General features: G+C 37.4%; 1 protein-coding gene across 5 annotated transcripts in view; it reads right to left on the bottom strand.

The window, feature by feature from the left end:
* The window catches only part of ANLN (anillin actin binding protein), a 70,429-nt gene that overhangs the window by 23,355 nt on the left and 20,051 nt on the right, over positions 1–27,023 (bottom strand). The window contains exons 6-21 of one of the 5 annotated variants that reach the window (XM_033193582.1): positions 25,549–25,739; positions 25,087–25,194; positions 20,132–20,258; positions 18,528–18,638; positions 16,301–16,527; positions 15,432–15,577; positions 15,003–15,150; positions 13,763–13,898; positions 12,953–13,135; positions 11,903–12,029; positions 11,247–11,295; positions 11,098–11,154; positions 10,097–10,135; positions 9,805–9,826; positions 8,793–8,905; positions 7,469–7,522 (exon numbers count right to left, since the gene is read on the bottom strand). In XM_033193582.1, the coding sequence (XP_033049473.1) occupies positions 7,469–7,522; positions 8,793–8,905; positions 9,805–9,826; positions 10,097–10,135; positions 11,098–11,154; positions 11,247–11,295; positions 11,903–12,029; positions 12,953–13,135; positions 13,763–13,898; positions 15,003–15,150; positions 15,432–15,577; positions 16,301–16,527; positions 18,528–18,638; positions 20,132–20,258; positions 25,087–25,194; positions 25,549–25,739 (1,838 nt within the window). Of the gene's footprint in view, positions 1–7,468; positions 7,523–8,792; positions 8,906–9,804; positions 9,827–10,096; positions 10,136–11,097; positions 11,155–11,246; positions 11,296–11,902; positions 12,030–12,952; positions 13,136–13,762; positions 13,899–15,002; positions 15,151–15,431; positions 15,578–16,288; positions 16,528–18,527; positions 18,639–20,131; positions 20,259–25,086; positions 25,195–25,548; positions 25,740–27,023 lie in introns of all 5 variants that reach the window. The other 4 variants (XM_033193581.1, XM_033193584.1, XM_033193583.1 and 1 more) reach the window with 4 other exon arrangements.

The following is a 27,023-nucleotide window of genomic DNA, read 5'->3' as shown; positions in this document are numbered from 1 at the left end:
AAATTGTTACTTTGGTCACATGAATTTCATTTCAATACATTATTTTTTGAAAACAATGAACTACTAACATGAACAGCAGCATGAATAAATCTTAAAAACATGTTGAGCAAAAGAAATTAGATTCAAAAGAGTACACATTCTTTGATTCCATTTAAATGAAGTTCAAGCCCAGGTATGGTGGCTCACATATGTAATCCCCGCACTTTGGGAGGCTGAGGCAGGAGGATCGCTTGAGCTCAGGAGTTCAAGACGAGCCTGGGCAACATAGCGAGACTCCCCATCTCTATTTTCTTTTTTAAAAGATAAAAAAAAAAATTAAAAACAATAAATGAAGTTCAAGAACAAGCAAAACAAATCTAGGGTGAAAACAGAGATGAGAAGAATGGTTGCCTGTAGAGGCTGGGATTGACTAGGTGGGAGTGATGGAAATGTCCCTTATCTTGACTAGGTATTGGTTATGTAGAGGTTGGGATTGACTAGGTGGGAGTGATGGAAATGTCCCTTATCTTGACTAGGTATTGGTTATGTAGAGGCTGGGATTGACTAGGTGGGAGTGATGGAAATGTCCCTTATCTTGACTAGGTATTGGTTATGTAGAGGCTGGGATTGACTAGGTGGGAGTGATGGAAATGTCCCTTATCTTGACTAGGTATTGGTTATATAGGTGTATTCATTTGTTAAAACTCACTGAACGCTACACTTAAGGTGGCTGTAATTAACTGAACATAATATTTTTACAACTACATTGAGTACAATAAATTGAACATATTTAAATGCAGGGTTTGATGAATTTTGATATATGTATATTATAACCCATGAAACCTTGACCACAATCATAATAATGAATATTTTCATCATCCCCCAAAGCTCCCTCCCATAATCCTGCCTCCCTCTATTCCCATCTCCAGGAAACCAATGATACGCTTTCTGTTGCTATAGGTGATTTTTTCATGCATGTCATTTTTACACATCAAAAACAAGTGTTTTTTTGTTTTGGTTTTTGAGACACAGTCTCATTCTGTTACCCAGGAGGCAGTGGCATGATCTTGGCTCACTGCAACCTCCGCCTCCCAGGTTCAAGCGATTCTCGCACCTCAGCCTCCCAGGTTCAAGTGATTCTCATGCCTCAGCCTCTCTTGTAATCCTGGGGTTACAGGTACGCACGACTACACCTGGCTAATTTTTGTATTTTTAATAGAGATGGGGTTTCATCATGTTGATCAGGCAGGTCTTGAACTCCTGACCTCAAGTGATCCAGCCGCCTCGGCCTCTCAAAGTACTGGGATTACAGGTATAAGCCACCGTTCCTGGCCAAAAAGAAGTATTTTTAAAGAAAAGGAACCTAAACATGTAAGAAAATATTCTTAGCAACTTAGCAGAGGAGCAACCTTGCCATAAGCAACAAATTTTGCAGGGAAAAAGACAAACCAGTTGAGCCTTCAATGGTTGAGCATGGGCTGAGGTAGACAGGCAACTCAAGAAGCAGAGGCAAAGCTAGCTCTCCCTACCTGCCAACTCTCCCCAACAGGAATTTTGCTGAGAAGTGATGGTTGAAGATATGTCTAAAAAGCAGGGAGAAATCTTGTAGACATGCAGTACTTAGATCTCAAAGTTCTGCTCAAAGGTGGGGCCTGAAACCATTCTCAAAGCATTTAAAACAAAACTTGAACCAAATCTATTCATAGCCTAACTTCAGCTCAGTTTCTGATTACATAAGAGACCAGTCTCTAATCCACACTGTCTGAAAGACAAAAGAGCAAGGTATTACCTATTTCAGTCTCTACTGTTCTTTTATAATATAGTATCTGGCCTACAATTAAAAAATTACAAGACATGTGAAAAAGTAGGAAAACATGGAACTTATCAAGGGAAAAAAATCCTGTCAATAGTAGATCCACAGATTATCTAAATGTTAGAATTAGAAAACAAAAATGTTTATACAACATTAAAATATTTAGACGAAAAGATGGAGAAAAAATTAGTGAGAAAATGGAGAACTTCAGCAGAGAAATTGAAACCGTAAAAAAAGATCCAAATGAAAATTCAGAACTAAAAAAAAGTCTGAATTTAAAAATTCATTGGCTAGGCTTCACAGACTAGATCACATCAGGAAAAAAACAGGTGAACTTGAAGAACTGATAAATAGAAACCATCAAAAATGAAGCACAAAGAAAAAAGAATTAAATGAAAACCAAAAAGAATGTCACAGACCTGTAGAAAAATAGTCAACAGTCTACATTAACTGGAGTTTCAGAAAGGAGAGAGCAAGGCAGAAGAAATATCTTTAATGGCTGAGTATTTGCTAAGACTTATAAAACAACTAACTGCAGATCATAAAGCTCAGTGAAAACAAACAGGATAAATACAAAGAAAACTACACGTAGGCACATTAAAATCAAACCACTAAAAACACAAAATAAAAAAGCAGAAAAGAATGATGGCTGGCTGACTCTTATTAGAAACAATTAAAGCCATAAACAATAAATTAACATCTTTAAAGAAGTGAAAAGATAAAAACCTGTCAACTTAGCAGTCCCAGTGACAATATCCTTCAGAAATTGAGGCAATATAAAAACATTTCTGAACAAACAAAACCTAGAGATTTCATTCCCAGCAGACCTATATTACAAGAAATAATAAAGACAGTTCTTTCTTCTTGACAGGACAACAATCTCAGATGGAATTCTGAACGTACAAGAAGGAAGAACACCAGAAATGGTAAATATAAGGGCCAATTTATAAAATTATATCTTAAAATTTATTTTAAAAATTGATTCAAGAGGCTGGGCACAGTGGTTCACACCTGTAACCCCAACACTTTGGGAGGCAAGGCAGGTGGATGGCTTGAGTCCAGGACTTCACGGCCAGCCTGGAAAACATAGCAAGACCCCATCTCTTAAAAAAGAAAAAAACTGATTAAAGAAAAAGTAACAACAGTGCATTGTGTGGTTTATAACAAAGAAGTTAAATATATTGGGATGGGAAAATGAACTATATTGTTGTGAAGTTCATATTGTAAGGTACGTGAAGTGGTATAACAGTATTTCAAAGCAGACTTTAATAAGGTAAGGATGCATACATTATTTCCTAGCAATGACTTAACAAAAAAAAACAAAAAAACAAAACAGAAAAAAAAACAGGTAATTATAGCTAAAAAATCCAAATGAGGAGATTAAAAAGGATTACCAAAATACTCAATTAATCCAGAAGAAGGCAGGAAAGGAAAAACAAATCGGCAAAGAACAGATGAAATAAATAGAAAACAAATAACAAAATGGTAGAGTAGGAGTTGGCAAACGTTTTCTCTAACTTACACAGACTGTATACATGGTGCCATTCAGTCAAGAGAAATGTAAACAAATATAACGATGCACTTTTTGTGAAATACGTTTTGACCTTATATTGAAAATACAGTTTTTATGTGAGTACAGGATTGCTATAAGAAAGGCATACCTATAGACTCTAATATAGGATTAAAGGAAGGTAAAGGATCTTCAACTGGAAAATTTAATGCCAGCAAAGGATGGTTTGATAATTTTAGAAAGAGGCTTTAGAAATGTCAAGGTACAACAGGAGAAGCAGCTTCTACCAAATGAGATGGGAGATGAATTCCCAGAAACCATTAAGAAAATCAATGAAGACAAAGGATATCTGCCTGAACAAGTTTGTTTTTTGTTATTGTTTTCCAAAACAAGATCTCACTCTGTCACTCAGGCTGAAGTGCAGTGGCATGCTCATAGCTCAATGCAGTCTTGAACTTCTGAACTTCTGGGCTCAAGCAATTCCCTCATCTCAGCCTTCTGAATAGCTAGGGCTACAGGTGCTTACTGCCACCCCCAGCTAATATTTTTTCATTCTTTGATGAAAAACAACTTATTTCATCATCTAAGTTGCTCAGGCTGATATTGAACTTCTGGCTTTAAGCGATCCTCCCACTGTGGCCTCCCGAAGTGTTGGGATTGTAGGTGTGAACCACAGTGCCCAACCTGAACAAGCTTTTAACTCAGATAAAAGTGCCCTATTCTGGGGGGAAAAAAGAAAAGAAAAGTCACAAGGGACAATTATTAGCAAGGAAATAAAGTGAGAACCAGAATTTAAGGGAGAAGGGATAGGCTAACTCCTGTTTTGTGTAAATGTAAATGGGTTTATGATCAGAACTGCCCTTATCTATAAAGCTGCTGACACCCAAGTCTTGAAGGGAAAAGATAAACACCAACTGCTAGTCTTTTGGTTATACAAGGCCTGGATTGGTTCCATCAATGATTTGTCCCTGAAATCAAGAATAAAATGGTAACATACATATACATATGATTGATTGACTGATAGACAGATATCTAAAGTAATGTTGACTTCTCAGTCAAGATAGGAAGATTGAAGTGTCTGTCATTCCTATTACCCAGGGAAAAAGAATGCCATCCCAACTGGATTAATCTTAGTTAAGTCTAAATTTGAGTTTTCACTATAATTAGTTTCCAACGATTTGATCCTCTAACATAGCAAAGATAACTTAAAGGGGGAAATTCTAAGACAAAAAGTATACATTTCAGTAGACAAGTTTCATGAGACGAATCTCCAACTGCCCAAATTTGAAACCGATCCACAATGTAGAACCAAAACATCATATGCCTCACAATCCTATTTTGTAAAAATTCCCTTTTCGCTTTTCCTTACAGTGAGTTTTAAGTTCCTTAGGCTCTTTCCTCTCAATGTTATTTAACGGAATTCCATTGTTTAGCAAAGAGCATGCTACTGAGAACAAAAATCAGAACGATGAGAAGAAAACGTGCCCTCTTACTCTACAGCTGAGGAAAAGTAGGCAATATTTTTGGTTAGAAGCTTGTCCTGATAAAGAAGTAAATTGAAAATATTCACAAAACCATCAACTACCCCTCCCCCTAGTTGAGTGTGGAGGGAGACTTGTGTGAAAATGTATGATCCTATTCTGTTTTGTGTTTAACAAAGGAGTCTTTTAAGACATCCATACTTCAAAGATTATGTTAAGAGCTGTAAAACAACCTACAACCAGGGAGACTGTGTAATGTGTTATATGCTGGGATATTTTTGAGGGTGAAAGGGGCACCATTAATAATTACACAAGGCCAACAGGCATAAACTGGATAGTTTAGGACATACTAAAATGCCTAACCATTTTCTTCAATCCCAAAACTCTATAATCCTAATTGGTTGTTTTACTTCAAAATTGTTTGCTCTAATAATATTCAAATTGACATTTCTATTTCCTAAAAGGTATAAATATCTATGAGGTTCCTTTAAGTCAGAAGAGGAACTGTGGGACATCCTTCTCCCTTTATCTATAATAGGATAATAAAACTATGACTGTTTTGGATTCCCTGTTCAAAGAAAGGGTTTGAAAGTATGACTCACTGAGATTTGTAATTTAAATTCCAGGATGCCAGGCTTTAAATCAGATCTGAATAGCCTCAAATAAGATGGAAATCCACTGACAGTGGTGTCCTAAATCTGTAGAGCAAACCAACTGGATTAACCTCAACAGAAATTCCATTCTGAAAGGACCTCACAGATAACCCCTGCGATTGTTGTATTACTGGTCAAGGCACCAGTAAAATAAACCAAGACTGCCATGTACTGACAGTATCTGATACAAGACAGGAAAGACATGTATACTCTTTCAGTGACAATTAAATAGGATTACTACATGAGTCTAGAAGGTCTTACATTTTTCCCACCAACTTCAAGACCATTTAAACTTAACTATTTTAAATATTCTCCTACATCAAATCTAGGCAATTGGAACAAATATTTGCTTCCCCTCCTCACTCAGAAAAGCACAAAATTTGTTTCAGATTTTACTTCTAAATCGTACTGTATCTGACCGAGAAAGAGTCTTAAGAGTAAAAGACACAACAAATTAAATTGAGTGGTTTGATTTTGTATTCGATCATGTGGTTGGCTATTTAAGTTATAAATTCAAAGAAGTTAAGTGAATGGGAATAAAATTTAATTTTAATTTGTAAATGTGACATTTTGATTTAAAATGGCAGCCAAAAAAGTTTTTAAAAGAACAGTCTATATTTAAGATATGTCATTGAAATCTCTTTCATTTTACAGATTAATGAAAACTCTTACATATGTAGAAACTGGCTATGTGACAATACTGAGTAAAAAAATACAGTTCATAAAATCCCAATTCTTATGGTTATCTAATTTGCAAATCCTATTTTAAGAATTTAAAATAAAAAATACCATCCAGCATTTTGTTAACTAGCATCTCTTTAACCCAGACAATGTTTGCAACTGACCTTTACAAGAATATTAAACATTTTTAGCTGGGTGCAGTGGCTCAATCCTGCAATCCCAGCACTTTGCGAGACTAGGCAGGCAGATTGCCTGAGGTTGGGAGTTCGAGACTAGCTTGGGTAACATGGCGAAACCCCGTCTCTACTTAAAATACAAAAATTATCTGGGCATAGTGGTGCACGCCTGTAATCCCAGCTACTCAGGAGGTTGAGGCATGAGAATTGCTTGAACCCGGGAGACGGAGGCTGTAGTGAGCTGAGATCGCGCCACTGCACTCCGGCTTGGGTGACAGAGTGAAACTCCGTTACAAAACAAACAAAAAAAAACTTTAAAAAGTTTTTCAAAATGTATTATTATATTCAGTATAATTTTAGTCTTAAATGTATTATAATTTCAAAATTAACAAGCAAAGGGTCATGTATATAGCAAAATACCTATTAGCCAATTAAGACCATAAAAATTTTCTACTTTTAGCCAGGCACAGTGTTCACACCCATAATCCCAGCACTTTAGGGGGCCAAGGCGGGCTGATCACTTGAGGTCAGGAGTTCAAGAGCAGCCTGGCCAATATGGTGAAACCCTGCCTCTACTAAAAATACAAAAATTAGCCAGATGTGGTGGCGGGCACCCATAATCCCAGCTACCTGGAAGGCTAAGGCAGGAGAATCACTTGAACCCAGGAGGCGAAGGTTGCAGTGAGCCGAGATCAAGCCACTGCACTCCAGCCTGGGTGACAGAGCAAAACTGTCTCAAAAAAAAAAAAAAAAAAAAAATTCTGCTTTTATTTAAAACATCACCAATAGCTCTTCCAGTATACAGGAGGTCAAAAATATTGAATAATTTTTAGTTTTACATATAGTTAATAATTTGGTATTCTAACTGTACCTAGAAAAATCAATATTGAAGTGAATACAGGATTTTAATGAACTATAAGAGAGAATATGGAAAAAGACCAAAACACCAAACATGCATTGAAAAAATAGAAAACTTTCAAAGAAGGCTTTAAAGTATTATGAGAGTGGAGAAAAAGACGCCCATCTATAAGAGTCTCATGATAGAATAATGTACATAATGGCCTTAATTATTCAGAGTAAACAAAAAGATAGTTAGTAAAACAAATATATGTAGATCAAAAATTAAGGATTGATTTTTAAGCTCATTAGTTTCAAGCAAAGAAAATAATGGCAACCTTTTCCTGGAACAAATAGCCCAGTAGCTCTCGCTCTCTTACATCATAATTTATCTAAAACAGACAAAATAAAAGACAGAGAGAAAAAGACCCAGGATCACTCAACTGGTTAAAGTAGCTGAATTACTAAATAAAAAGTTACAAAAAATTTTAAAATTAACTTGTTAAAATACATTTATGCATTAATAGTAATTAAAACTTCAAATACAGTCTGCTTTTTGTCCATCAACTAAAAGAAAGCATTTCATTCAATTTTAGATTGTTTCAGGCTAACTTAATATTCTGTACTGGAAAACAAGACCCTAGAGAAATGAGGTGACTTTGCTCAATGTCGAAGAGTAAATCACTAAGGGTAAATACTAGAAACCGGGGCTCCTAGTTTTTATACTTCTTCAACTCTATATTCTCACTACAGAAATCTCATTTGATAATATAAATTATCACTGTATCATATAGAAGTCAACCTAAGAAATAAAATTTGCCTCTAGTTAGTCTCACTCCTTAAAATAGTCCTGATGAAAAAGGACTCAATAGTGATATTAACACAGATCTGATTTTTGAAGCTTCTAATATGAAAGGGAAGTATGAGAAGGAAATCTCTTAGATTCATAAGTACTTTTCTAAGAGGTTAATCTACCTTTCACTATCTTGTCAAAACTAAATTCATAAAATATTGCTCATTTCTAAATATGGGTTCAAATAGGCTGGCCGGGCAATGTGGCTCACACCTATAATCCCACGACTTTGGGAGGCCGAGGCAGACAGGTGGCCAGAGCCCAGGAGTTCAAGACCAGCCTAGCCAACATGATGAACCCACATCCCTACAAAAAAATACAAAAAAATTAGCCGGGCATGGTATCACACGCCTGTAGTCCCAGCTATTTGGAAGGCTAAGGTGGGAGCCCACGAGGCTGAGGCTGCAGTCAACAATGATCAGGCCACTGCACTCCAACCTGGGTGACAGAGTGAGACTTTGTCTCAAAAAAAAAAAAAAACCCACAGAAATGGAAATAGGCAAGATATTATGTTTTAAAATTATAAACGTAACATCTAAATGCAGGAAGTAATACTTCTTAGTCAGATGTGATACTTAGAATAAACAAACATTCACTGATGTTCTAACTATTAAAATGGAGACATACTTCCAATACCAAAAAAAAAAATCATTTAGGTACACTCATACCTAGCAAAAATGTGCAATTCTAAGAACATACATTTTCAGTCAAAGATTTCAAATACCTAAAAGCATTGTGGCATTTCCATTGACCTAATTTTTCTAAGATTAAAAAAAAACACCACACCCTTACAAATAAAGTTGGATTACCTTGTCCAGAACAAACTTAGTATTTCCCACTGAAGACAATGATAATGTGTAAGATCCGACAAGCGCGAAGTTGCTGGTTCGCACAGCATTGAGACCTCCTGGACTGGCCATGACTGTGAAGAACAAGGAAATTAAGTTTACTTCAGAATGACTTTTGTTAAGTATAAGTAACAATTCCTCACCCCACCCTGGTAGAAGAAAATTAAGCTGCCACAGAGAAAAAAAAAAAACTGCCTCATTTTCCTTCATCTTTAAATATGGGGGAAAAAATCAACTTATTTCCTAATGAACGAAAACTATTAATTTAAAGGAGATACAAGCACTCCTTAATAATTGGGATGGATGTGTGTTTAAAGACATAGACCTAAAAATGTATGCATAAAAAGTAACTTCCTGACAAAAACCTTGGAAAAGACTTCAGTGCTAGTTACAATGCAGGGTGACAAAATCAGCAGCAGAAACTATCTCTGCACAGGTCTCTAAGTAACTCTCTTGTGCCACAGAGAAGAAAGACAAATAGCCTAAAGGAAGCGAGTGAAACCAGCTTCATCCTAATTCCTTTTGGAAAAAGGTAGGCCTAAAGTCATTCTAAAGAAGGCCTTTCCTGGCTTGGCGGCATTCTAGTTCCCAGTGAACTAGAAAGATGCGTTTCTGACATGATACAATGCCAGTTATGATCAGTAAAGCCAAAAGAAGTAAAATCTGCAGTATGGACAGCACAAAACAAATCTATACAACAACAGGAGGTGAGGTAAAGAGTAATGCTACCTGCTGCTAGAGCTGAATAACATGATGACTGGTGCCTCTATGGTGGTACCTAACAAAGGTGCAACCAAACTGCATGCTACTCTGGCCAGTAATCTTGTAACTAAGAAACCCACATAGAAAATATTATTTCAAAGGAGATCAAAGTAAACATTCATAAATCAAGATGGCCTATACATATGTAAATATGCAAGTGCTTAATTCCTTACCTTATTCTAAAGTTTCAAATAGTTCAAGATACACTCACCTGAAGAAGCAATGTTGCTTTTCTAAAAAAAACAGATGTGAAAAAGAAACATAAGTTATTTCCCTTATTTGATACCAAGATTTAAATATGAATCACTCATCTCTTTTAACACAATAAGAACTACATTTCAGAAAACACTTTTCCTACATAAATTACAGAGAATTCCTCCCATTAGTACATGTTAAAATTTTCCACAGTGCTCAAGGTTCAGAAATGATTAACCAATTTAAAATTGTTATGTGTAAGATGAAGATTTCTCAAGGGAGCTCAATTTCTCAAAAATTCTACTTACTGTGGTTATAGATGTGAGGAGTCGCTTTGGAGTAATAGCCTAAAAGAAAATATAGCTTACTATATATATTTCTTATCAAACATTATGTCTCAGAATGTAAAACTATCCAACCTTGAGAAATTCCTACATAGAAAATAATTAATTATTGGCCGGGTGCAGTGGCTCACGCCTGTAATCCCAACATTTTGGGAGGCTGAGGCGGGCGGATCATGAGGTCAAGAGATTGAGACCACCCTGGCTAACATAGTGAAACCCCCTCTCTGCTAAAAATGTGACAAATTAGCTGGGTGTGGTGGCATGCACCTGTAGTTCCAGCTACGTGGGAGGCTGAGGCAGGAGAATCGCTTGAACCCAGGAGACAGAGGTTGCAGTGAGCCGAGATTGTGTCACTGCACTCTAGCCTGGGCAACAGAGTGAGACTCCATCTCAAAAAAAAAAAAAAAAAGATTTAATTCTTAAATATGAATATATTATACTTGAGTCCTTGAGTAATTAATTCTTAAATATGAATACATTACACTTGAGTCCCTGATAAGACTTTCTTATACTGTCAGTCCTTTTTTGTTAGAGGTAAAGAAAAAAGTTTTAAAATGATGACATAAGAAACGAAGAAAAGAACACAGCCGGGGAAGGCTGGAAAGCAACCTTATGCCTGTAAAGTGACAGCATAATTCCTAAGTACTAGTTTAGAGAACACAGAGAGAAGAGAGCTCAGGGCAAAGTCTTGAGAAAAGTTTTAAGCAGTTATAAAAGTTGCCAAGTAAATGTAGAGAAAATAGAATTATCTAGCCCAAGTGTATCAGGAACTCATACTGAGAATCATGATCACTCACAGTTTATTTTCAGTATTCATACCTATTTAACATAGTAATTACAAATTGGAACGTGAAACTGATCCAAAAACTTCATAATCATTAAAAGTTGTACATAAATTAAAACTGGTATGATGACATCTACTACTTCTGATGAAAATATTTTTACTGGGTTTCTTTAATTCTCACCTTGGACTTGGATGTTTTTTTCTTCTTATCAAGGCCTGAGGGATCTTTCTTTTGCACCTACACACAAACCCAAAACATAATTAATTTGTAATCTGATACTGTTAAGAAAACTATACTCTTCATTATTTTAGAAGGCTTTATCAGCTTACCAAGCTGTAAACTTCAATATTTATTTCAAAGTCATTGGATACATCTTGCCTGGAAAAATAAAGCATTAAATCAAACCTTGAGAGAAAACCTCAATCACACCATTAAAAATGATGCTACAAATACTCTTACAAGACTCTGAGAGTAAAGGTATCTACTATGTCTATGTCTTTAAAGACAGTAAAAATTGTTAAGAAGTCTATTTTTTTCCTATAATGCAAGTCCAAAATATTTTCCTCAGTATTTTATAACTCACAATCTTCAATAATAATAGTAATTATTTTTCAAACTGCACTTTGACTCTTATTTAAAAATAAATGTTTCACTAAATATAAATGTATTTTCATTAGGACTGAATGTTAAGTACATTATGAGATTTAAGGCATATGTTAAAAATCTATGGTCCAGGTTTAATATATGTATCATTTCAAAATATGCAATACCTACAGTCACATGGAAAAATAGATGCTACTCAACAAAAGAAAAGATAGACACAAATGAGTTAAAGCAACAAATTTAAAGATGGGTTATCTGTCAATATAAAAAGAACGTGCATAATGCATTTCAAAGATTATAAACGCCACCTGAATGCTTTAGGCTATATCAACTCTACAAAAAGAAAAATGCATTTGAATCATCAAAACCCTGATTTACTTACAGAGTAAATGTAGTAGTGAATGTCAGAGCATCACCGTTAAGAGAGTTTGAAGTACTTGCTAATGGTGTGGCTACCATATTTTCAGCTCCTGCTTTTAGTATAATTAAGTAATAGTAATTTGCTGCATCTGCAAGAAGTAATCACATTACACAATAAGCACAAGCAAAATCAGATTTAGCTAATCAGCATTCTGGAATACTAAAGAAATAAAGGAATACTGAACTGATTTATATACAATTTATTTTTTAAATTACTAAAATCAACTTTCCAGACACAGAAAGCTAAATAAGACTTAAGTAGGCAGTATAATCCTGAAATAAGCATCATCAAAGTCTCTCCTTATTATGTAAATTGAAATAATTTCACTCCACATTCCTCAATTTCTGCTGATTTTGAATTTTACCTAATGACCCTTAATTCTTAACTAATAGTATATATCTCAAAAGGGCAAATGATGGTTATTTCAAAACTGAGATTAAAATACTATATTTCTATAAAAGTTACTCAGAGATAAATTGTAATAAAAACATAAACTATTTCTTCACTATTTGTCATTAATAACCACGTACCTCAAGACGCATACTAAATTACCAATAAATTTCTGGCCACATCCCATTAAAATCAGATAACAGCAAGAATTAGAACCTAAGTTACCTTATTCCTACAAAAATGCTCAAACCTTTCTCTCTATTTACTTTCCCTATGCCTGAAATTTATTTCTCACCTGTGTCTAGCCCTCCTTCCCTTCAAAAAGAATGTTCCACACAAATAAAATTTTAAAAAGAACTATAAAAACCATATCCAACATTTAATAAAACTTTATATTCAAACTTTCAGTAAGAGCAATGCCCATTATTGTGTAGATTGGTATCCCCATAGATGTCTGAAGCTTTCCCTTAGTTATTTTTATTAAATCTTGATAAAAGGACCTAAAGGCCAAAGATACAAACTTTGCATTGTTATGCATGATTTACTTGTTTCTATCCTGTACAATTCCATCTAGGTGAGGTTCATAATTTAACACACAATCTAGAAAAATCACCACCATACCTGGTTTCTGAATCGTACTGCAGACAAAATCTGCTTTTAGAGGCAAGCGGATTTCTGACAAAGTAACTGATCCTTTGGATGGCATAAATTCACTTTGGGATACAGGACTAGCCTTATTCTTCCTCTGAGGTCCTTCGTTCTTCAATTTATTCAATTCGTCAATCAAAAGTGTTCTCTTCTCAGCTATGTGAAACATGGCAATATTCCAAATATTAAAATTGTAACTGTTTCTAATGAGAGCAAATTCAAAAAAGTGTACTGATGTGGAAACTGTACATAACACATAAAGACGAAATCAGTAACACTATCTTTATAAAACAGATGATAGGTGGATGGGGAAAACCTTGATTGCTCATCTATTTACCAAGTCCTTATGATTTAATAAATCAACTTTCAGCTAGTTTTCATGTGTGGTCCAACCCAACATGCCCCATCATCACCACATATATGCACACAGCAAAATTCACAGTTGTTTTAGCTATTTATTGATAACGGAAGGGAGGGGGAGACAGAGAGAGAATGTATGTGTACATGTGTATATATAGAGATTCATTCATTCATCCATTCATTCATTCAATCTGCACAACTGCATTTCTTCAAATGCATTTCAGTTGCTTTTACCTTTCATGCAAACTACAATTTGTTTTACATAGAGTTCTTAAACCTTATAAAAACAAGAACAAAAAATAGATCCACTGGAACAGGTGACTAGGAAAAGCCCTTTCTCTAAACTTAAAGATTTCTAAATATCAAAATGAGTTTTCCCTGGTTAGAAATTTGTTGGAGTTCTTTCAAGTACATCACACATACTTGCAATTAGAAGAAGTCTTTCTGCTTCAGCTTCTTCTAGGGATCCTTTTCCATGCTCTTCATCAACACAGCAGTTAAGAGCCTGGCTAGCTTGATAGATCACTGTCTGTTGCATATTTATTTCATTATTGAGTTCCTAGGAAAACCAATGAGAGGAGAAAAAATATACATATTTTAAACCATTATTTTCACTTTAAACTTGAATTCTGACTAACTTGATTGGATAGTTTCTAGAATTTCCAGACGATAAAGTCAAAATGTTAGTTTCACTGCTCAAGTTTCTACACTATGCACCAAAAACATTTAGCATGTTATAATAATTAAGCTATAAATATTATTCCTTATGAAAAAACTTCCAATTCATATTTATTAAAGTTAAAATTGGGGTTATGTCCAACAAGATAGAAATTTATAAAGTATTTGATTCATTTTATTTACATTACAATTACGCTTTTTAAATATGCTTCCTTAGGGCCAGGCATGGTGGCTCATACCTGTAATCCCAGCACTTTGGGAGTCCAAAGCACAAGAATCACTTGAGCCCAGGAGTGTGAGATCAGTCTGGACAACACGGTGACACTCCATCTCTATTTTCTTTCATAATTAAAATTTTTTAAAAAGCCAGGCATGCTGGCTCATGCCTATAATCCTAGCACTTTGGGAGGCTGAGGTGGGTGGATCACCTAAGGTCAAGAGTTCGAGTCTGGCCTGACCAACATAGTGAAACCCCATCTCTACTAAAAATACAAAAATTAGCCGGGTGTGGGGTGCATGGCTGTAATCCCAGCTACTTGGGAGGCTGAGACAGGAGAATTGCTTGAACCCAGGAGGCAGAGGTTGTAGCCAGCCAAGATCGCACCATTATAATCCAACATGGGCAACAAAGAGCAAAGCGGTGTCTCAAAAAAAAAATGCTCCTTAGCACAAAAAAATCTTGAAGTGAATAACAAATTTCCCACTACATCATTACCCAATTAATAGTTATACTTTAAGGATATTTATGAAAAACCTGTTTTAAAAATAAATATTTCAGTAATGTCAAAGAAGTTTCCAACTTTTCAAAATGAGTACCTTTCCAAAAATAAATTGAATTCAAATGTGATTTACTGAGCTTCTATGCATCAGACACTATTCTGGCCACTCAGGGTTCAGAGATGAGTACGGCTGGGCCCTTGTCCTCACAAAGCTCACAGCCTAGTACAAGAAACATTCCAAATCCCCTTTCCACAGAAGTACATACCTGCATTTTCTGTTTGATATTAACTTGACAAGGAAAGGCATTATTTTTTTCATCCAGTTTTGAAGTAACATCTTCCTTCCGAACAATCACCTGCTTTATTGACGGACGTTCTGTTTCTTTGAATCTTTGAGATCTATATGCATCAATGCTTCAGGAGGTAAGTTACATTCTATTAGAAATCCAGCAACACACTGAGCACTATCCTTTATTGAATATATCAGCAGAATTTGACACTGATATTGAACGTGTCAACAGAACATTTCACAACAGCATGAACTCTCCTTTGGTGAAAGAGAGGCTAATAAAAGTTATTCCAAACTTTTATACAGATGAGTTATTAATAACATTATAATTACAAATTATAACACGACTTACGTCCATCTAAACCATGACCCTTAGTGAGTGAATGCCTTCCAGAAATGTTCTTACCTGTAAAGAAGATCACGATCTTCAGAACCAAGGCTATCACCAGATTCAGCCCGAGGGACACGAGTTCTTTGGAATTTTCCTGGTTTTGGACTTTCATCACTTCTGCTGGTGTCTTTCCATTCCAGTCTAGGTGTGGACACTAAACTCTGTGGGAAAACACATCAGATATTAGTGGATTTTATGGATAAATAACATTGATCCTAAATGATAATTCATTTTATTGTGTGAAAAAAAAAATAAACGAATTCTCCATTAAGAAAAAACTCCAGTAAGTTGATTGATTAATCATAAAAACAAAGCAAACTAAGTTCCTAACACATAAAAGAATAAATAAAACTACAAAGACAGCTGAAACTTATACTTAAAAAAAAAAAAAAAATTCTAGTTGAATCAATTCCCAGAGTTGCAGTTATTCAATTGAGGGTGAAAGCTAATAACAGTAGTTAGATGAAAATAAAAGTTAGTTATATGTGTTCAGAGCTAAATACTGATATACTAACACAACAATGTTCACATCAACTCCACAATATAGGTATTATGAATAATCTCATTTAACAGAAGAGGAAACGGTGGCATAGAGAGGTTAAATAACCTGACCAATAAACAGTCAGTAAATGGCAGAGCCAAAAGCTGAGCCCAAATGTGGCCTTTTAAGCCATGTTACTATCTGGATTTCATCTAAGGTCAAAAGGAAACCACTCAAGAGTTTTAAGGTTTCTTTTAAGAGAACTGACAAGAGGTTTGCAAAACCCCCTTGGCCACAGAGCCAAATGCCCATCTGTCAACAAGAGAAAGGGGAGATATGAAACTACTTAGTTTACTTATGTTCTGGGCCTGTTTAGTTAGCCTTCTCTTACCTCTGGACTTACCACACCAACTGTTTGTGCCAACGGTGAAAGTAAAGACATTGAGGAGATATTCAGTGCATCTTCCTGTTCTTCGCTGCTTTCTGCTAATGCTTGATCCATCTCCTCTTGGCTCTTCTCCACATCTAGTTCACCTTCCTCTAGGAGATCACTGAAGATGTCATTAATTACTTTTGAACTATTGATATCATCACCATTATCCACACTCATCTCAATTTCACGTATCACGTCTGAAAAATATTTCAATAGGTGGATACTGTGACTCAGACATTTAAGAATTAAAGGCATAACAAAGAAAATTTAATATTTGTATTCTTACTAAATAGGAAAAATGCCTTAAAAAAGCACCTCCTAAAAAGAAAAATAAGCAAATACTACTAATAAATGAAACCAAGATAATCTTCAGTTTCAATAACACTGTCTAAGAAATGAATATTGGTAATCCCAGCACTTTGGGAGGCCAAGGCGGGCAGATCAACTGAAGTCAGGAGTTTGAGACAAGTCTGGCCAACATGGCGAAACCCCATCTCTACTAAAAATACAAAAAAAATTAGCCAGGCGTGGTGATAAGTGTCTGTAATCCCAGCTACTCAGGAAGCTGAGACAGGAGAATTGTTTGAACACAGGAGGCAGAGGTTGCAGTGAGCCCAGATGGTGCCATTGCACTCTAGCCTGAGTGACAAGAGCGAAACTCTGTCTCAGGAAAAAAAAGAAACGAATATTGGGTCTATCAAAACTGATTTAATACTTTGTGTTTAAGTAAGAGCATTAAGAACTCAAATGTAGAATAATAGCCAAAGACTTCAGACTTTCAAAAAATATTCTCTCAAATGACTTTTTCTATTGTTGAGAGCTACCCTTTCACACAGCAGTCAATAATAGGAAAATATTAATGTCACTTAGGGCAGGGTTCGATAATAACCTTCAGGGCGCTAACACCTTGTGGTATTGTGATATATACTGGTTTTTGTCCATGATTCCTCGTTCATAACGGCCATATCCCTAGTTACTGTCTTTCATTATAATGTTGGGTGTGTTAGGCCTCACAGGAAACAGAACTCTCCTGCCCTCCTTTTACCTGCCCCAAGGCAGGTCTCTAATCTTCTCCCATCTTTCTCGCTGTGGTTCTTAAGAAGACCCCCCACCCCCCGCACCCCCCACCAGAGAAGATCCACCCTCATACCCTGGAGGAGAGAATGCTGGCTTTATGAAGCTTCCAGTGAAAACAAAGAGAACTGGGTTCAGGGAGCTTCTGGATAACTGAACAAGTGGAGGTTCCTGGAGGGTGGTACCCAGGGAAGGCAATGGAAGCTCCCTGCCCCTTTCCCTATACCTCATCCATATCCTTTATACTAAAGCAGTAAACATAGTATTTCCCAGAGTTCTGTGAGCCAATTAATCAAAGCTAAAGAGGGGGGTCACAGAAACCTCAGCTTAAAGCTGGTCGGTTAGAAGTTTAAGAGGCCTGGGTCAGGTGTGGTGGCTCAGGCCTGTAATCCCAGCACTTTGGGAGGACAAGGCAGGTGGATCACGAGGTCAGGAGTTCGAGACCAGCCTGGCCAATATGGTGAAACCCCGTCTCTACTAAAAATACAAAAATTAGCCAGGTTTGGGGGTGTGCGCCTGTAGTCCCAGGAGGCTGAGGCAGGAGAATCGCTTGAACCTGGGAGGTGGAGGTTGCAGTGAGCCGAGATCATGCCACTGTACTCTAGCCTGGGTGATGGAGTGAGACTCTGTCTTAAAAAAAAAAAAAAAAATTTGAGAGGCCTGGACTTGCAACTAGTATCTGAAGGAGAGGAGGCAGTCTTGGTGACTGAGTCCCCAACCTGTGGAATCTGACACTACCTCCATGTAGCTAGTGTCAGAATTGAGTTGAATTGAACTGGTCACAAAAGTCTTCTGTGTTGATGATTGTTGTGGTGGTGTGAAAACAGAGGAAAACACGGTCCCAGAGAGTTTTTCCCTGAAACACTCCTCTACCAGTACAGACTGTGGGAGTGCAGCACCTTTCCTATCCCTGTGAAAGTCAGCGAGGGTCTTAACCACACTTTCACAGATGCCTGTGAGCTAGCAGTAACTGTTAACAGTACCACATCTTGGTAGAAGCTACAGTATATTCTGATTTAATTAAAAAAACAGAGACACTCTCAATTTGAATATGTGCTTCCATCAATATATTATTTCCTATAGTATGTGCAAAGTTAATAATAAATAAAAAATAAAAACCAACCAATTTTCTGCTCAACCTTTGGGTCTGATGTTACTTTTAAGGATTTGTCCTCTTCTAAAAACAATGTTATTTTCAAAGGGCTAGATTTCGTCATTTTGCATTCAGTGAAACCTAAAAATGTTTAAGAAAGACCACATTAATATATATATAAGAACCTATAATTTTCTAGTTAAGGAATCTTGTGTGTCTTTTTTTCTGATTATAAAACTATGCATTTGTTTTAAAATATTCAAACCCAGAAATGTATAGAAACACCCTTCCCTGAACACCTGTCCTCTCTTAACCCATTTATGCCAGAGGTTGCAAATTTTTTTTGTGAAAAATCAGACCTCGGTGACAACCTTGAGCAGTAGGATATAAGTAACTCCCACAAGCTTAGCGTTCCAACAACAGAACACTAGGCATAAATGCGTTAACTTTTCCCCCATCGAGAGAGAAATGGGACAGCAATATTACCAGGTTATTGTTTGTTTTTCCAGTTTCCCCCCAGGTATGCATATTCCATTTTGTTTCGTTCTGTTATCATACCATACATACTACTCTGCAATTTGTTTTTTACTTTAAAAACAAAGTGTCAGGCCAGGCACGGTGGCTCAAGCCTGTAATCCCAGCACTTTGGGAGGCCGAGGCAGGCAGATCACGAGGTCAGCAGATTGAGACCACCCTGGCTAACAGTGAAACCCCGTCTCTACTAAAACTACAAAAAGAAATTAGCCAGGCGTGGGGGCGGGTGCCTGTAGTCCCAGCTACTCAGGAGGCTGAGGCAGGAGAATGGAGTGAACCCAGGAGATGCAGCTTGCTGTGAGCCGAGATCGTACCACTGCACTCAAGCCTGGGCGACAGAGCAAGACTCCATCTCAAAAAAAAAACAAAAAGAAAACAAAGTGTCAGTAAAATTCCTCAAAAACTAGGAATAGAAGGAAGGTACACAACATAACAAAGGCCATATATGAAAAGCCCTCAGCTAACATTATACTCAACAGCGAAGGATTAAAAGCTTTTCCTCTTAGATGAGGAACAAGACAAAGATGCCTGTTTTAATGACTTCTGTTCAACACAGCATTCAAAGTCCCAGCCAGAGCAATTATGGAAGAAAATAAAAAGGCACCTGAATTAGAAAGGAAGAAGTAAAATTATCTCTATTCACAGATCACATGATCATATATGTAGAAAACCCTGGGCTGAGTGCAGTGGCTCACCCCTATAATCCCAGTACTTTGGGAGGCCGAGGCAAGCGGATCACGAGGTCAGGAGTTTCAGACCAGCCTGGCGACATGGTGAAACCCCATCTGTACTAAAAATACAAAAATTAGCTGGGCGTGGTGGCAGGCGCCTGTAATGCCAGCTACTCGGGAGGCTGAGGCAGGAAAATCGTTTGAACCCAGGAGGCGGGGTTTTCAGTGAGCTGAGATTGCACCATTGCACTCCAGCGTGAGTGACAGGGCAAGACTCCATCTCAAAGAAAAACAAAAAAAGAAAGAAAACCCTAAAAATTCCCCAAAAAACTGCTGAACAAATCTAGCAAAGTTACAGAATACAAAATCAACACACAAAAATCATTTGAGTTTCTACATACTAACCATGAACCATCTAGAAACACTGACCTGTAGGTTCTGTACTGGAATTTTTGGCTGGTGTCTGGTTTTCTGTCACCTTTTCTGTTACTGGAAGTGACTGAGTTTTTGAAACACCTTGGTGTTTTTTGAGGGGAGTGCTCTGACAGTGAGTTTCCTGCAAAAAGCAAATGAAAAAGTAAATTTCATTTCTCAAAACTATAGATTTTATTTCTATGTTATTAAATGAAACAAGATTATTATTAAATATTATTCTGTATAAGTTTCCTTAGAACAAAAGAAACAGTGTGTGTGAATAGGCCCAGTCTTTTTTATAACACAACAAGCCCTCAGTGCTAGTTCACATTCTTGGTAATTCTCAGTATGTAAAATCTCTTTTGGAGACGAGGTAGCAAGAAAGAACAAAAATTCACATCAGGGCTCAGTTTTAGATAAGCCAATAAAAGTGAAAGCCTCTCCATGAAGTCTGGGTATTTGGTAAAATAAAATAAAATAACAACAACAAAAAAGTGAAAGCCATACAAAGGGAAAAACACCCACCCCTATGTCACCCCTTATTTAAACCCACACCTATAACATCTGCGACAGCTCCTACACATCAGGATTCCATTTAACTATCAGTTACCCAGAGGGCAAGAGCAAGAGAAAACAAGGACAAAAACAGATCAGAAGGTAACGAAAGAAGAGAAGAAAACATTCCCTCATCTGAGTCTTTTTATTCATTAGCAAGGTTATTTAACAGGAACATTCACTATTCTGTTTTGCGTGTTTAAAGACTTTATATTGTTGTACAGATTATTTCATCAAAGAAATAAAAGACTTTATGAATAAAGTCATAGTAGAAATCACCAAATAAGAGTAAAGATAAAGGCAGCTAATACTTACACAGAGCTCAATATGTGCCAGCCACCTTTCTAAGCACCTTATATCTATTGCCTCACTGAATCTTCCCAATAACCCTCTATGTTAGGTACTAGTATCTCCATTTTACAGATGAGAGAGCTAAGACACAAAAAAGTTAAGTATCTTGCACACAGTTAGTGACTGGCAGAGCCAGTATATAAACCCAGGTACTCTTGTTCCAGGGATAGTTCCAGACTTTATTGTCTCTCAAGTTAGAAGCAGCTTTGAATGTGTAAAAGCAATGTAATTAGCGTGAAGATGAGTGGATTAAAAAAATACACAAACATTTTTCAAAAACACTGAAAGCATAGTAAATTATCAAATGGTTCCACTACAAAATGTATGGTCTCATATCTCAACTAAGTCTCAACACTACCCCCTATTCTTCCTATGTCTGAGTCAGCTCTCTCTTCTTTCCTCCACAGTATTTCCCTGTCACCTTCCCTTACCTAAGGATGAATGAAACAGGAGGTTTCAGCAGAAAGTCCATCAGTTTTTGCTCTCATAGCTCTGAGACTACCAGCACACCTACATGCTACTTTCCTTTCCTTTTCATCACACAGGAGATTGTCCTCATCAGTTCTGTTCCCTTCACTGTGCTGAGTTCATCCATTCTCACCTCATCCCATTATCACCCCTTATCCCATCACACAAATTGACCTAGGTCTTAGAAAGGACAAAACACATACAAACCATACTTTTCTTCATGTCTTCTAGCCACTACCTCCTTTCTCCCCTCCATTAGGACCAAACTTCTAAGAAATGCCTGCACTCATTGGCCCTGCTCCTCATGCCCATTCCCTCCTCCACCCAGCACCACCTGCATGCCACCTTCAGCTCTTCACTAACACTGCTCTTTGCCATGTTACAGCAAACTTCTTACTTCAAAACCTAGTGGATTTGGCTTAACCCACATTTGAAACATGACAATACCAACCACTCCTTCCTTCTCAAAAGTTTTCTTTCCTTGACTTTATTTCTCTTTTTTTTGAGACGGAGTCTCACGCTATCGCCTGGGCTGGAGTGCAGTGGTGCAATCTCGGCTCACTGAAACCTCCGTCTCCTGTGTTCAAGGGATTCTCTCGTCTCAGTCTCCTGAGTAGCTGGGATTACAGGCACCCGCCACCATGCCTGGCTAATTTTTTTTGTATTTTTAGTAGAGACGGGTTTTCACCATGTTGGCCGGGCTGGTCTCAAACTCCTGACTTCAAGTGATCCACCTGCCTCAGCCTCCCAAAGTGCTGGGATTACAGGCATGAGCCACCGCACCCAGCCCCTTGACTTTAAAAACACTGCCTTCAACTGCATTTTCCTCCTAGCTCTTATATGTGTAACTTTCTGGGAGAATTTCACAGGTTTATTGGGAATTATTTAGTAAAAAATAGTTTAAGAACCCTGCTCTATACTTTCTAGAGACACAGGCGGAAAGCCATGAGAATATGATATGCTGGCAACCAGGTGAAGAAGGCGCTCCCAATAGAAGAGTGATCGACAACATCAAATGCTACTAATCAACTGAAAATTGATTAGTAGGTGAAGATCACTGACAAATGTGATAAGGATATTGACTCTGTGGAAGGAGTGATGGCAAAGCTTAAGCAGAGAGTTCTAGAGAGAAAGAGGAAACCTGAAAGCAACAAGTAGGAATAACTTATAGAAGAGTCTGCATGAAAAGGAGGCAAAGAAAAGGAGGGGAACAGGGTCACGAGAGTTGTTTTTGTTTTCAGATGGCAGATAATAGCTTGTTATATGCTGATGGGAAGGATCAGCAAGCGTATTTCTTCCTTCCTTCAAATACAAGTTTGTTGAGCCCCTACTCTGAGTCAAGCACTAAGAACACAGGTGGAGAAGACTCCCATAGGCAGTGGTGGAATGCAAACTTAAACATTCACGGGAAGATAAATATTCTAGTTGAGGTATACACAGGATGACGTGGGTAAAAAAAGTGGGACCCTTTGAGAAAAGGGCCAAGGAAGAATTCCCAGAGGGGATTAACGTTTGACCTATTCTTAATGAAGTATGAGCTCACCAGGGAGATATTCCTGACAGATAACAGAAGTCAAAGGCAGAGAGATGTGAAAACATGGTATATTTGGCCAGGCGCGATGGCTCATGCCTGTAATCCCAGCACTTTGGGAGGCCGAGGCGGGCGGATCATGAGGTCAGGAGATCAAGACCATTCTGGCTAACACAGTGAAACCCCATCTCTACTAAAAATACAAAAAATTAGCCAGGTGTGGTGGCAGGAGCCTGTAGTCCCAGCTACTTGGGAGGCTGAGGCAGGAGAATGGCGTGAATCTGGGAAGTGGAGCTTGCAGTGAGCCGAGATCGCACCACTGCACTCCAGCCTGGGTGACAGAGTGAGACTCCATCTCAAAAAAAAAACAAAAAACAAAAAACAAGGGTATATTTGAGAAACTGCAAAGAGCCTGCATGGCAGGACTGACATATACCTGTGGAGGAGCAGTGGGGAGGAGCCAGGCAAGAAATCATTCTACATGCCAAGACAAGCAGTTTGTGAATTTTTCTGATGACAACTATGGGGAGCACTCCAAGATTTTAAGCAAGTGAATACATGAATATGCGACTTTTAAAAATATTTCTCTGCCCGGCGCAACGGCTCAGGCCTGTAATCCCAGCACTTTGGGAGGCTGCGATGGGCGGATCACCTGAGGTTAGGAGTTCAAGACCAGCCTGACCAACATGGAGAAACTCCGTCTCTACTAAAAATACAAAATTAGCCAGCATGGTGGCACGCACCTGTAATCCCAGCTACTCAGGAGGCTGAGGCAGAAGAATCACTTGAACCCAGGAGGCGGAGGTTGCAGTGGGCCAAGATCACGCCCCTGTACTCCAGTCTGGGCAACAAGAGTGAAACTCCGTTTCAAAAAAAAAAAAATATATATATATATATATATATATATATATATATATATACATATTTCTCTGGCAGCAACTGGTAAGGTGGATTGGAGAGTAGTGAGACTAAAAGCAGGGTGTTCAGTACAAAGCTACGGCAGTAACTTTGGTAATAGCAGAGGAAAATACGGAAGACGAGGCAGGTTGGCGAGAGATTTAGAAAACTAATTGCTGCATGTGTGTGTTTATGCATATGTGTGCTGGGGCAAGAAGATGGGTAGACACCGTAAACAAGAGGAAGAATCCAAGGAAGAACTTCCAGATTGTTTTAGATGATGAGGTATAGAGTAAATCAACAAAAGAAGACAGAGACTACAAGGGGAAGATACTACAGCAAAGCATAGCAGGCTCTGCTAGCCAACCACACCTAGAGCTCAGGAGAGAGATCAGCACAGTGGAGCTGAACATCATCAGCATTTCAGTGCTTATCGGAATCTAGGTATGTGGACAGGGAAGAGACATTCCAGAGCAACTGAGAAAAAAAGGTTGAGATCAGAACTCTGGGAAATGTGATTTGTTAAGCAAGTGAACTGATAAAGAAAAATCAATCAAGTAGATCTTTCTCAAAGAATACTGGTTAAATTTACTGTTGTTTTACTTTCTATTAGTCCCCACTGTAAATACAATTCTATTAGCTTAAAAACATATCCTAACACAGTACTTTGAAGACACGTAAATGAAACAGAACACAGCTTACATCGTAGAGATTTTGTTGAAGGCTGTTTAATGAACTTTGACCAGAAGAAAGAGCAATCTGGGAGGTATGTGGTGACTGAAGGGATCCCAGATAGTCTAAAGACATGGTGTGTAGAGAAAAGTAAACAGTCATCAATGAGAAAAGTAGATTCTCAGAAATATTTCAGAACTAGCATCTAAGTGGAAAATTAAGTAGACTCTGAAATCAAATGCATGATGAAAATAATTTTCATGAAATTTGATTTTAAGGTCATCAATGAATATGGTGAAGAGTTCCACTGAAATGGAAAAATATCACAAGAAAAGCAGAGTTGCTACGCACATTTAAGGGATTTATAGGTGAAAAGTGACAGAGTTAATTGGAACAGAAAAGTGTGTAAAGAATTATTTGCCAGTACAGAACTACAAATTAGATCCCAACACTATTTGGGGACCAAGTCTGCTTTTATATTTCTTGTTTACATTACCTGTTTGGTTTCTAGTTGTTTGCTTTTTGAGTTTCCGCCTTTTTCTGCACTCCATATATTGCCCTTGTCAAAACGGCCACGAAGACATGCTAGTTCTTTTTGACGTTCCTAAACCCATCAAAAGCTGTATTTTACACAAGAGCCAGCAGCATGTTTAACATCCAAACACTACTAAAATTTTCCTTGTTTTCAGTTTTAAACTGTTTAAAAGGTTTAAACAGTTTGCAGTTTAAAAAGTTCATAATACACATGGAATTCACAACAATATTTCTAATTTGAAATGAGTGATACTGTCTACGGCCATACCACCCTGAATGTGCCTGCTCTTATCTGAAATTAGTGAAACAGAGAATCAAGATGCTACTTATCTCAGTCAAAAAGACTGGCATCAGAACCCATTTTGATTTCTAGGTTCTATGCAGAGATTATGTGATGAATAATGTTAAATACAGTACATCATACCTGCTTGAGCTGTTGTGCTAAATGGGTAGTAGATGAAGATGTGTCTTGCTTGAATAATCTTTCTTGGATGGCCTTTGTATTTGGAGTAATAATGGGGGTTCTATGGGGTATGCTACGAGTTGGACTTTCTTTGCTGTGTTCTTGACAACGCTCTCCAAAGCGTTCCAGGAAAGACTTAATTCCTGCTCCTCCTACAGAAAACACACACATTTTTGGAGGCTATTCAAAATAAAAAATTATTATGATTTCTATGGAAAAAGTTCTAAACTACATTACAGCTTCGAAATGCTTTGATTCTATCAGGAATATTCATTCACAAAGTAAACTATAAAAATACCTCAAAATTTTAAAAAGTGTACTTTACTATTCTATTTAAGTACATGCCCTAAAACCTACTCATAGAATTTAGTTATTTAAAAAATAATAATAATTTTAAAAAGGTAGAATGAGGAGAGAGCAGTAGGGCTTGGAAAACTCCCAAACTGAACAACCAGAATTTAAATAATTAGAAATTGACTGTATGTATATTAATAAATCTACCTTCATCACCAAGTGTGCTGGCCATGGTAACTTCCAACAACTTACATTTCTATAGTCAATTTATTTTATCTTGCTTTTAGGAAGCCTAACATGAAAATTAAGGGAATTTTTCCTTGTTCTCCTTCAGAAGGAAAACTAGGGATTATTCATTTCATCAAAAGGATACCTTGATTTTACAGTATCTTAAAATAGTGTTCGGTTGGGCACAGTGGCTCACACCTGTAATTCTAGTACTCTGGGAGACCAAGGCAGGTGGATCTCTTGAGCTTAGGAATTCGAGACCAGCCCAAGCAACATGGAGGAACCCCATGTCTATAAAAAATACAAAAATTAACCAGGTGTAGTGGCATGCCTGTAGTCCCAGCTACTTGGTGGGCTGAGGCAGGAGGATTGCTTGAATCTGGGAGGTTGAGGCTGCAGAGAGCTGAGATCATGCCACTCACTGCACTCCATCCTGGGTGACAAAGTGAGACCCTGTCTCAAAAACAAAAACAGCAAAACAAAACAAAACAAAACAAAAAACTCCACAGCACTCATTTGAAATAGTATGAAGTAAATTTAAAGTAGGGCAAATGGGGCATATATCACTCCCATCAAGAGGATTCTAAGGTTGTATTATATAAAAATAGGCTTATCTCTATCAGAGATTAGCATATATTTTCCTGTAAAGGGCCAGGCACTAAATATTTTGAGCTTTGTGGCCAATATGGCCTCTGTCACAACTATTCTGCCCTGCATTGCAGAATGAAAGCAACCACAGACAATATGTAAGTAAATGGGTGTGGCTGTGCTCTAATAAAACTTTATTTGCAAAAACAAGCAAAGAGTAGAATTTGAGCCATGGCCATAATTTGAGGACTTCATCTGTCACTTATTACTACTTCAGGCCATATTCCAAACCACAGTCCATTAAGAATGCAGTGAAGTATCTAAAA

This window comes from Trachypithecus francoisi, unplaced genomic scaffold (assembly GCF_009764315.1).
Source record: "Trachypithecus francoisi isolate TF-2019V2 unplaced genomic scaffold, Tfra_2.0 Lachesis_group4, whole genome shotgun sequence".
Lineage (NCBI taxonomy): Eukaryota > Metazoa > Chordata > Mammalia > Primates > Cercopithecidae > Trachypithecus > Trachypithecus francoisi.
The sequence above is the reverse complement of the archived record's forward strand: the minus strand, read 5'-3'. Positions and strand labels throughout refer to the sequence as shown.